The 12478-nt window shown below is 40.5% G+C and overlaps 1 protein-coding gene across 1 annotated transcript; it reads right to left on the bottom strand.

Moving 5' to 3' along the window:
• Positions 1–1073: 1073 nt before the first annotated feature.
• On the bottom strand, positions 1074–12472 carry LOC122764446 (intestinal mucin-like protein). Its single transcript, XM_044018580.1, has 19 exons — positions 12281–12472; positions 11383–11606; positions 11058–11229; positions 10075–10322; positions 9788–9968; positions 8781–8985; positions 8104–8276; positions 7734–7803; positions 6819–6934; positions 6681–6712; positions 6418–6583; positions 5464–5504; positions 4618–4962; positions 3419–3607; positions 2833–2931; positions 2153–2281; positions 2006–2045; positions 1779–1899; positions 1074–1466 (listed from the first exon to the last, which is right to left on the bottom strand). The coding sequence occupies exons 2-19, from the start codon at positions 11599–11601 to the stop codon at positions 1286–1288; spliced, it is 2727 nt and encodes a 908-aa protein (XP_043874515.1). The 5' UTR covers positions 11602–11606; positions 12281–12472; the 3' UTR covers positions 1074–1285.
• Positions 12473–12478: the final 6 nt, after the last annotated feature.

Here is a 12478-nt window from a genome sequence, read left to right as displayed (position 1 = left end):
TTACAGACAGACGGATTTATTAATCCCTTTGGGAGGTGCCCTCAGGGAAATGAAAAAAAATATTATTATTTTTTATATATCACAATTTGCCCTGGAATGCAACAGTCTTTAATTCCACATAATTACTAGTGTATTTCTTTGGTGTTTTAATGTCAAATGAAGGACATGTATGTGTGTTAGAAACAATGAACTCGACTATAAATCAGGGCCTAGGTTTGGTGACAAGACTGGTGGGGACACTTTTGTACATTACCCTGTCTCTGATAATACTAATGTTAGTATAGTCATTCTGGCTCTCTCCAAATATTGGTTGGACACGTCCCTATAACACAAATAATTAGGCTTGAAATTGAAGAAGTATCATGAAGTGATATTTTTTAAATATAATTTTGTTTTTAACCAATATTTATAATTTTTCATGTATAATATGAATTGTGAGGTTTTTTGCCAGACGCCCTTCCTTATGCAACCCTCCCCATTTATCTGGACCGGCATGTGGAGTACACAGGATGTGCTTTTTGTCTTTTCTTTGCCAGCAATTTTGAAAGGTGGTATTTTCAATTATAATAAAATGTTTTCAATTTAGTTTTTGTCCCACATTGTAAAATGGGTTATTCATTATTATTATTTATGTTATGTTCATGCGTGTCTTTAGTCTGTTGGATATTTGATTTTTACCTGACCCGCACCAGCTGCATCCACCCTCAGCTCTATGATGTACATTTTCTTGTAGACTGTTATATTTGATTCAGGCATGGAAGTTCATTTGTCCTCATAAACTTTTAAAGTGGCATCTTTTGCTGGGTTTTATGACACGATACTTGTTATGACCTTTTTACATCTTTACACCTGGCAAATACTCCATGTTTCAAATAACTGAACTAATAAAAACTAACACCAAGCATTTACAAAACTAAACTTAAAACTAGTTGAAACCAAGTCATGTTAAAAACAAAAAGTCAAAACTAAATAAAAACTAAACAAATATAAATAAACAAATAGTAGTGCCACCAGTTAGATTTCAGCACACTGTCCTTTGTCAGTATTCATCAATAAGAATGTCGAAACCAGTGTTTGTATTGCAGGAATATAATTTTAATTACTTTCAGTGAAGAAAAATCCTGAGATGAAGGAAGTTTTAATCAGTGTAGCATGTTGAGCTATAAATACAACAAAAATCTGAGAAAAGTTTAAAGATTTAAAATTAAGACTTGTATCGTGTTCGGAGGGAAGTCAGTCCAGTGATCAGTCAGGAGCCACGGCGGGTATGCTCCCGCCGGGGCTGTTACTTGCCCCCGCTCCCTGGCACACACTCTGCCACGGTGCATTTGCATGACTTCACCTTGGTGTAGGTGTGCTTCCTCTTGGAGCCATCGTTGCAGTTCATGTTCACCTCTTTCTGTTCGGTTTCGTCCTCCCGGCAACACTCGCACTTGTGCATCATTTTGTTAGCTGCTGCAGAATACCTGCACACACACACAAGTGACAAAATTTGACATTTGAACTTAGTGATGGAGGCAGCAGCGGATCGACTGTGTTCTGTGCTGTTGAGATCACAGATTTTCTCTATGGACTTTGGTGAGCGAGAGTGAGTGGTTTACAGACTTCAGTTTCCTGTTGGACCTCATGTGACCCCCGTAAACAACCCTTCAAAAACAAAAACTGAACCTTTCCATTAACACTGAGTGAGACAGAATTGGGTTTGCTCTAACTGAGAAAATCCCCTGAGCCTTAGCAGCATAGTAGTAGAGTTTGTATTTGATATTGAATAGACTCACTTGGATGTGCTTCCACACAGTCCGGCGCAGTGTGACAAACTGACCATCTGATCACTGGTGCAGTCATTCACTTTGATGTAGGTCTCAGTAGTCTTGAGCTCACAGATGGTCCTGATCTTACCTGGAACACACAGCAAACTCTAAGTCTCTAACAATGACGTCAACATGATCGTACACAGCTTTGTCTTCAAACGTTAACTTTCCACTCTTTGTGTAAGCACACTTACAAGATCTGCAACATCCGTTAGCATCGGTCGTCTCAGTGCCCTGGAGGAGGAAGACAGGAAGCCGTGTGTGTTAGACATGGACAGTGTCATGTGACGTGTGACATGCAGGGGAAAGGGAGGTGAGCTGCTGATGTTTCAGATACTCACAGGTTCACAGTCCAGGGGGTTGAAAGGAGGACAGGTTTTCTGAATCACAGTGACCTTAATCTTTCCGTTGACTTTTGTACATTGATACTCCGTACACTTGTCTTCCGGCGGCACATAACTGGTGTTGGGCTGCAGAAAGCAAAAACAATTCAGAAAGCTGATTTCAAGTCCTGACATTCTCCAGAGATTCTCCGGCAGCTCCCTAGTTTAGACGAGTCCTGCGAAACACCATGAGGAACGCTGTCTTTCCGCCATGTTGTAACCAATGTATCCACTGTTATGTATACGTCTACTTCTTTGTTTCTCACAGATCTGCACAAATATCACTCAGTAATCATTACTTCAGCCCACGGAGTGGGAGTGAAGTATTGTTTTTAGTGGCTCTGTGTGTCTGTCTGTTTGTGTATCCACACTTATCCACACCAATATGACCAACAGAGGCCGACAGAGGCTTGTTGCGTGAATGGGGTGAAGCCTGCCATCTCTGATTGCCTTGTTTGAAATGGTTTTTGAATGAAAATAAGAATAATGATGTAAAAACAATTCCCCCTGATATCACAAATCATGTCGCAATTCCTGTCTAAACAGTCGCAATTTGATATTTATTGAAAATCATTCAGCCCTATATGAGTTGTTGAGGAGAAATGTATGTCCATGACAATGTGAGGTGCAGTACTAACCTCCATAACAATGACTGTGCCATTATCGAATTCATGAATACAGTTCTTCTGAACGCAGCTCCCGCAGCACTTCTCAGGATCAGGAATATACTCGTAACCCTGGAGACAAAATGACAAAAAAGAGACAAAATGAGAGGGAAGAAATTAAAATCAAGAGACAAAATTTATTTTGGCTTCATTGAAATGTGTGTGTGTGTGTGTTGATAATGGACCAATACAAGCAACATCCTGCCTCACAAGATGTCAGGAAACGTACTGGTGTGTGACATGAGACACTTTAGTTTTTGAGCCTCTGGTTAAAATGAGGTTCTTGTCCGTGCTGGGAAAACAATTCTTATCACAGTATATCTTTTTCGATATTGACATACATCATCTATGATGATCTTCAAATACACTAAATGAAGGATATTGACGTGTGTTACAAAGAAGCTGTTGTCTCTTAAAATCTCTTTAAATGCTTGTTGTCTCAATGAAATATTGAGCCCAGTCCCGGACGATATTTGCTAGTTTAGTTTTGTGAGTGCATCCCTGTGTTCAGTGTGTGTCACTGGAAGAAAGACTTGTGTGTAAGACTGTACGCACTGACCTCAGAGCAGCTGGTGTTGCAGACAACAGGCTGGCATCCAATCATGTTCAACCCAGTGACGGGATCTTTATTAGGTCCACAGTAACACTCCTGGCAGGGCCCAGGTTTGTGAACAAATGGTGTAGTAGACAAAGGTGATACTGTTGTTGTTTGTCCTCCTGATGGTGCTGTTGTTGTTTGTCCTCCTGATGGTGCTGTTGTTGTTTGTCCTCCTGATGGTGTTATTGTTTGTCCACTTGATGGTGCTGTTGTTGTTTCTCCTCCAGATGTTGCTGTTGTTGTTTGTCCTCCTGATGGTGCCGTTGTCGTCGTTTGTCCTCCTGATGGTGCTGTTGTTGTTTCTCCTCAGATGTTGCTGTTGTTGTTGTCCTCCTGCTGTTGTTGTTGTCCTCCTGTTGTTGTTTCAGATGTTGCTGTTGTTGTTTGTCCTCCTGATGGCTGTTGTATCCATGGTGCTGTTGTTGTCCTCCTGATGGTGCTGTTGTTGTTTGTCCTCCTGATGGTGCTGTTGTTGTTTTGCCTCCTGATGTTGCTGTTGTTGTTTTGTTCTCCTGATGGTGCTGTTGTTGTTGTTTGTCCTCCTGATGGTGCTGTTGTTGTTTAGCCTCTATATGCTGTTGTTGTTTGTCCTCCTGATGGTGCTGTTGTTGTTTTGCCTCCTGATGTTGCTGTTGTTGTTTGTCCTCCTGATGGTGCTGTTGTTGTTGTTGTGTCCTCCTGATGGTGCTGTTGTTGTTTAGCCTCCTGATGGTGCTGTTGTTGTTTGTCCTCCTGATGGTGCTGTTGTTGTTTTGCCTGATGTTGCTGTTGTTGTTTGTTCTCCTGATGGTGCTGTTGTTGTTGTTTTGTCCCCTGATGGTGCTGTTGTTTCTCCTGATGATAGTGTTGCTTGTTGTTGTTTGCCTCCTGATGTTGCTGTTGTTGTTTGTTCTCTGATGATGCTGTTGTAGTTGTTTGTCCTGATGGTGCTGTTGTTTGTCCTGATGGTGCTGTTGTTGTTGTTGTCCTGATGCTGTTGTTTGTCCTGATGGTGCTGTTGTTGTTTGTCCTGATGGTGCTGTTGTTGTTTGTCCTGATGGTTGCTCTGATATTGCTGTTGTTGTTTGTTCTCCTGATGATGCTGTTGTTGTTGTTTGTCCTCCTGATGGTGTTGTTGTTTGTCCTGATGGTGCAGTTGTTGTTTCTCCTGATGATGTTGCTGTTGTTGTTTGTCCTGATGGTGCTGTTGTTTCTCCTGATGGTGCTGTTTGTTTGTCCTGATGGTGCTGTTGTTTGTCCTCGATGGTGCTGTTATGGTTGTTTGTCCTCCCGATGGTGCTGTTGTGTTGTTTGTCCTGATGGTGCTGTCGTTGTTTGTCCTCGATGGTGCTGTTATCGTTGTTTGTCCTCCCGATGGGGCTGTTGTCTCCCGATGGGGCTGTTGTCGTTGTTTGTCCTCCCGATGGGGCTGTTGTGGTTGTTTGTCCGGGTGGTGAGGTTGTTTCTGGTTGTGTGGTGGTGGTTGTTGGCCCTGGTGTTTCTGGAGTTGGTATCTTTTCACCAGGCTATAAAACACACACACACACAATGATCGGTTCACTCTCACATTCATTTATAATTGTGTAAGGACTGTAACTTGATTATTTTCATATGTTATGAGTGATTAATCTGTGTTTCTCAAACCTGGAAATGATTTGCTCAAATGTCTTGTCTGTTCACAAACAACATTATGATTTATTTGTAATATGAACCAAAGAAACCAGAAAATCTTCGTATTTAAGAAGCTGTAAATACTTGCTGTGTTAATGTTGCTGTGCAGACTAGCTCTTGGTAAATCATGGACTAGTCAAGACTTACCCAGAGCTACTCTGCACAGCAGTGTCTCTCATTCATTGGTTCAGAAAGCAGTGGGTGTAAACAATGGGAGAAATGGGCTCACTGCCCCTCCAGCACTTCCTGTAGTTCATTCATTCATCAGTTATTGAATGTGGCAAAGTCGAGCAAGTTTAACAATCGTTGTCGCTGACTATGTGGACTCATCGTAAATGACACGTGCATGCTCTCACCTTGTACACCGTCATGTTGTACACACATACGTCCTTAGGAACTGTAAAGACAAATAGTTTTCTGATTAGTTTTCAGATCTATGGATGAACACTAGATATCACTTTGACTTTAAGATGATCAAAATTGTTCATTTAGTAATCAATTTGGAATGAGCAATATCAAACTCTCCCTGTGCCTAAATCATTAAATTCTTTCTGGAGTGAAATTAACATAATATCTTTCATATTCCTGTCATAGCAGATGTAAATTCTTCTTTGTGCAAATAAAATAAAACAATAGCTGTAGAGGGTGCCAATGTACAAGTACAAGTCAATAGTCACTCGTAGGGCTGCAACAATGAATCAATTCCATTATTAATCGATGACTTAATTAATCAACTATTTTGATAATCAAGTAGGGCTGTAATTTATGGGTTAATTTCATAAAGTATGTATAAACAGGAAAAGGCTAATCAAAAATACAACTGTTGGATGGAAAAATAAAGACTTAGTGACTTGGTTTCTGAGAACAAATAATGCATGATTTGTAATAACTGCCAATTATTTATGAATGGGAAATACCAGCCCGGTTAATTCAGTCTATCTTTAGTATGAACACTGATTATGTCTGACATGGAGAATCAGAAAAACTTAAGTGTCTTTTATGCAATGCTGCAGGTCTGGTATAATGTCTGCTGTGCCTGCCTGTCTCCATACTGGAGAAAAGCACCAGGGGGCAGTATAAGGATCAGTTGTCTCCATTCTGTCAGGTTCTGTGATAATAACACTCGATCTGTGCACAGTGAACTGTTACAGCTTGACACAAGCTCTGGTACTGTTCATTTTTCCCCAGAGCATTTCCTGCCATCATAGCGGCATGAGCAAACTGAACACAGCTCAGAAGTACAGGTGTGACATCAATAAACTACCACGTTCATTGTGTATGTGTGTGTGTGTGTGACGACTGCAACTGACCACACAGCTCCTCAGTGCAGCAGTCCACTGTCCTATTGACCAGCTGGTATGCCTCAGAGCAGTTGGGGGTCGGTTGTATTTGGCATTGAACAGGCTCACACTGGACGCTCAGGGTGTCCTTGTCACACACACATTCTTTGCAGTTATTTGTCCAGGTTTCACCAACCTGAGTGGGACACACACACACAGAGTTAAGACACACAGCTCACGATAACAATATTGAATAAATGAATGTGGGTGTTTTCTTCATTCAGATTTCTCACTTCTTTGGGTTCTCCCTCAGGTCCAACACAATCTGAAAGTCAAGTAAAAGCAAATGTTTGTCAGGTTAAAAGCCTTAATAATGTATGAAATAAAAAATACCATTTTTTTATTTGTATTAGGTCTGATTTGTTTCTTACTGCAGGCATTAACGCATTTGTCATGGACTGGGTTGAATAATGTGGTGCCCTCAATGCAGAAGCAGCCCTCGTATTTCTCCTCTGTGGTTGAATTGGCCTGGTTCATGTCGTTGTATCTGATGTTACAAATGGAAACGCTCGTCATTTACAGGTAATGATGAAGGAGGAGGAGGAGGAGGAGGAGTGTGACTCCAGTGTGACACTGAGGAGAATCACAACTTTTGTTGTGGATTTCGACTGATTTACAGATTTCTGCCTTTTTTAATGATCAGCAGAAACCTGATAAATCACTAAAGTCACTAAAACTTCATTTCTTTTAATTGGAAATACTGTATATAATTGCACTGCAGTGCAGACATTAGTGTTGTGTAGGGGCTTTTTGCTGATATTCAATATTCTGACATATTGGAGTGCTTGGGCCGATAACTGTTGCACTGTTAAATAGGGCTGCAACTCATTTTCATAATCCATTAATCCATCAATTTATTTCTCCATTAATTGAGTACTTAAAAAACCCAAACACTCAAACCGATGACTCGATTTTCAGAATAGTTAGTACTCCAGTAATAATCAAATGCCTGTTACAGCCCTTCTGTCTATGGTCAAATCACAGCAGCTTTTTATTTATTAAGTTTTTGAACGATTGTTCACTTAATCAATTACTAATATCATTTTTCAATCGTTTTTTTCAATAATTACAAAGGGTTTGTGTGATTTTTCAGCTTCTTAAATGTAAATATTTTCTCGTTTCTTTGCTCCATATTAGTCAATTAATTGAAAAAGTAATTGACAGATTTTGAAAATGATCGTTAGTTGCTGCCCTAAAAATGGGAATTAAGTCCCAGTTAATTGATAATACTGATTCATCAGTCTACTGATGATACCTGGGAAAACACACACACCAAGTGTACTTACCTTTGGTCACATGTAGGCTCCATAGTGGTACCACACGCCTTGTACACTTGGTTCTTTGGACACTTGATTTCTGTAAGATATGTTTACAACTTTAAAGAACTCCACACAACAAATGTATTGTTCAAGTTAGTTAGTTGATGCCCATAGTACGCTATGATTGGTCGGTCACTGTTTCTCTAGGACAGGCATGAAGCAGACTAGTGACATTTGGGACATGTGTCCGTGCAAAAGCATAGAACAGCAATGCATAGAATGTGCTACGATCTCTCTGCTTTAGTAGATCATCATCACATTCTAATCCTTCACGTTCTAATATCATCATATCACCCACCCCTTACTTAAGTTTTGTCATTGTATGTATTGGTCTTACCGCACTGTCCGTTGGTCGAATTCCTCCAATCAATGCAGTATCCTTCGCTGGCACACTCTGTGGCGTAGGCGTCGAGGCTTTCGCAAGTATGATTATTGTAGTTACAGATGTCAGATTGACAGGTTGCCACAAAGGGTCCTGGGGAGATGTATTCATTGCATGGTGCAAACACACTAGAAGGAAATAACAAGCAAAGTGACACACGAGGAGAGGTTAAATCAACCTGAAATTGAAAATCCTGAGCCGCCTAACCTGTCTGCCAACCTGACGTACCTTGGAATAAGATATGCTGTGATTTAAGGCTGCCACTTTTTCCAAAAATCAAGTTTAAATGAATTTATACTGATCCATAATTTGTTCAAATTACTATTGTTAGTGTGGCTCTCTGATTTACATTATTACCTGTGGATGAGAACACAACGTGGATGAGTGCCCGGTGCTTTGTGTTTGTACACATGTATTTCTGAGACAGCTCTTTGCCAGGTGCAGTTACTTTCTCTGCAGATTTTTAATAATAATAATAATAATAATAATAATAATAATAATAATAATAATATAGTGCCCTCTGCATCAGTGCAGAGAAGAGCACAAATCGAAACCTCTGGTCTATATCACCTGTTTTGCTACTGTTTGTACTTAAGTCAAATAGTGTACACTTCATCTTTTGCTGCTGTTACCTGGAGGTAAGGAGGTCACAGATGGCAGGTCTACATGTGGACAGTGTTGTTGAAGGTGGGACGGTGGTTATGGGTGTTGTTGGGACAGTCGTGGTGGTTATACAGTCTTGACCAGGGACAGCCCAGTCCTCAGCAGAGTCTTGGCAGTCTTCCACCTGACCGTTGGGAGATCGACAGTCGTTGGACTGGATGTTGTCACAGGTTCCTGCGATGAAGACACAGCACTGACTTCTCATGCCACAGCAGATATGATTCATTGATGGTACAAGGGTGGGGCTGCATTGTTCATAGACTGACCAAGAAGCAGTAAATGCCAGAGCAATGGAACTTGGTGTAAGAGCTGACTCGATAAATCGCATTCTCATCGTCATTGCGATATCAGCAATACACCATTAACACATCGCGAAGGCTTGCCTGACACGCAATAAAGAATAAAATATATCAAATGGCAGTTTTCTGTTATACAGTTCTAGATCGGCTCGACTCGACTCAGTTTGGTATCGGTCACGTTGTTTTCCCTGACTTCATAGCTCCTCCTCAAAGTGGGCAGAATGATCATATCTCAGCTGCGTGAAACTGTGGGACACAAACACAAACTAGTGACTCATAAAGCAATTGTTTTGGGTGAAAGGGAATCGTTAAAAAGATTTGTCACTGAACTGAAATACCAGTGAATGAGGTCACAATGGCTGGCTTTCAGCAGTGCTGTCTCTAAATACACCAGACTCCTCTGTTAAATATTGACATTTTTTTTGCTTTGTTAAATTTTGGTGATGAATGCATGTTTTCAGGATTTTTAAGTATTTTTAACTTGTTGAAAATACTTTTATTTAAGTTGGAATATTTAAACTAAGTTGGACATTGTTGGCTTTGATTCTTGTAGGGGTCCCAGTTGGCGGCGCTCACTGCTCAGAAAACCCTGACGACATGTCCAGGATTTTAACCCATGAGAGTTCACTGAACGAGGTTAGGGTAAGGATCAGAAGTTATTTATGGTGTTAACTCACCACATTGTCCCTCAGTCTTTCCTTGAAATTCTTCGCCCATGCGAATGACGACTGTTGAACACTTGAAGATCACTTTGAAATCGATTTTCTTTAACCTTAACCTCAACACTGAATCTGTGGCGGTGATTCTCACGTCCTTATTCCTGTAAGTGGGATAAACACGTTTGCCATTCACAAACGCCTGTAGGACAAGGATACAAAACACAAAAGAGTGAGGACAGTGATCCAAGCACAGCAGCATTTCTGACTCTTAACTGTGCACTGCATCACATAACACATTAACTTACTGCATTTACAAGTGTTCCGTCAGATATCAGTCGGGTCAAGAGGACCTCGGTGTTTTTGTACTCCACAATGACATCCTGCTGGCATATTTGCCCAGTTGAGGGATCACATTCATGGTTATTGACCATAACACTTAGGTTATATTGATTAATACTCTCTTTGACCAGGTAGTAAGTGCAGTTCTTGTTGAAGTTGTAGGTTTTTCCATCAAATGTTTTGTAGTTTTGTGCACTCCACACAGTGCACATGCCTGCAGAAGAGACAAATAGGAAAGGTATTAGTAAAAAGCGCAACTAGCAGAAACTGTTTTAGCTCACAATGTCTTTTTACCCTTAGCATCCATTGCTGAATCACTTTAGCAGGTAGTAGTTACTACTGCCGAGGCTAATTTGGTACTACATATATATAATTGATGAGACCATTTACTCATCATTTTCCTTTAATTATTCATAGTGGGATTTTCTATATAATTTCCTACAAAAATGACATAAACAAAACGTGAAGGGGCCACAAATAAAAGGTTTTAAAGAAGTAAATGCAACATGCATAGCTTTTACATTTTAAAAATAGAAATGCTGTTAGATTCTTTTTTTTTAGCTGTGACATGTAACCTCACTGATGTATTTCATTTCATCTGACTATTGCAAAATAAAAGCCTGACTTTGTTTCACTAGTTAAATGCTATTAATGTGAAGGTGTGAAAATTTGATGTTTGGTATGGAGTATGTGTATTTGTCCCAAACCTTTCGTATAAAAACATCCTTTTGTGCAGGAAATCATGGGCAATTAGCCACTGTTTACAGTTGGGTCTGTTTAGTCATTTAAACTTGTTAATAAATTAAATTTTTGCATGCATGTCTGCTTATTTGTTATAGGATACAGTTTCTTTAAATCTTCCAAAATTTCAAGTCAATTCTCAATTTTCTGCATCCATGCCTGGTCAAGCCTTTGCAGACCGAAAGTGGTAACCTGGATTTCAGCTTACATTGACATTCATATTTGAAGCAGCATCCGTCCTCATCGTAAACCTTGACTGCTTCGTCTCCACTGGCACAGATGGGTTTTTGCACTTCTTGACACTCTGTACTTTTATTACTGACAAGGCCATTGCTGCAAACAGCTGTGGTGCAATTGTCAACCTTCCAGGTTTCTCCGTTCTGGAAGAGGATGAAAAAGCATGGGGTCAGTTAATTGTTCAGTTGTCATACTAACTGCTGTCATTAAAAGAAACGACAAAGTGTTTGTGTCGGTGTCTCTCTGCTGTAAACTAGGGGAAACACTGAGATCACTATCAATAAATGAAGTCACACCTTTCTTGGTGGGTCCTCATAGATGCAGTCAAGGGTAGTTGTAGACTCGCTTGTTGTTGGGGTGGGAGTAGAGGAAGAGACTGTTGTAGTGGTAGTGATCGCAGTAGTAGTTGTGCCAGGTGTTGTGGCACAAACTTCGCTCATCACCACAATTTGGCACGATGCATTACAAGTAGCAACATAACAAAACGCACCGCCATCACTGACATTGTACACCATCTCACCTGTAAAAAGAAAAAGATGGGAGATTAAAGTTAGGTTCCCTGTATTAAAGAACGATTATCCATAAGCACCTCTTTTCAATTCAGTGGACAGTTAAGTAATTAGTAATGAATGACTTCTCACTGGCTATTTCAGGAGCAGAACGGTCTGCTGGAGAATAACCAGCATCCTATTTTATCCTATTTTCAAAGACTAATTTCTGTTTTGCTCCCCATATTTCCTCAGCATTGTTCAGTTGTATAAATTGTACTGGAAATCATTTTATGAAGATAGATGAGTGATTTTAGCTGGCGAGGACACAGGAGCTGCTGGTCCTCTGCTGCCTCGTGTGGTCACTTAGTGTCACTGAGGTCAATCTGAACAAACAATATCAACTCTCCCCCCTTTCTGTCCCCCACCGCTCCGCTGTCCCGCATTTTTCCTTTCACCCCAACCGGTCGAGGCAGATGACTGCACATCTCTGAGCCTGGTTCTGTCAGAGTTTTTTCTCTCCACTGATGCCTAGTGTTTGCTCATTGTGTGAACTGATGGGGTTCTCTGCTCTCCTTGATGTTGTCTATGTACAGTGCCTTGAGATCATATATGTTATGATTTGGCGCTATACAAATAAAATTGAATTTAATTGAATTGGTTTACAAACTTCAGTCTAACAGTGAGATAAAGTAGATTAACATACCAGGATTATAAGAAGTTCCATTCACGATGCAGACACATACTGAAGTTGTAGGGGGAGTTGTCTGAGTGACTGGACCAATAGATGTTGAACCAGTTGGTCCTGTAGTAGTCGTTTCTCCAGGAGTGGTACTGGGGCCTGGTGTAGTTGTGGTACTCACAGACGTTGTAGTCGTTTCTCCAGGAGTGGTACTGGGGCCTT

Source organism: Solea senegalensis, unplaced genomic scaffold (assembly GCF_019176455.1).
Source record: "Solea senegalensis isolate Sse05_10M unplaced genomic scaffold, IFAPA_SoseM_1 scf7180000017412, whole genome shotgun sequence".
Classification (NCBI taxonomy): domain Eukaryota; kingdom Metazoa; phylum Chordata; class Actinopteri; order Pleuronectiformes; family Soleidae; genus Solea; species Solea senegalensis.
This window is presented reverse-complemented; position numbering and strand designations above follow the sequence as displayed.

Bases quoted from the DNA above. Each gene is read 5' to 3' on its own strand.
- LOC122764446 (XM_044018580.1), bottom strand. From the start codon at position 11,601: ATGGTGTACAATGTCAGTGATGGCGGTGCGTTTTGTTATGTTGCTACT. The intron at 10,323-11,057 runs GTAAGCTGAAAT...TCTCTTCTGCAG, and splicing joins CTTCAAATATGAATGTCAAT to GCATGTGCACTGTGTGGAGT. The intron at 6,584-6,680 runs GTGAGAAATCTG...TGTCCCACTCAG, and splicing joins CTGAGGGAGAACCCAAAGAA to GTTGGTGAAACCTGGACAAA.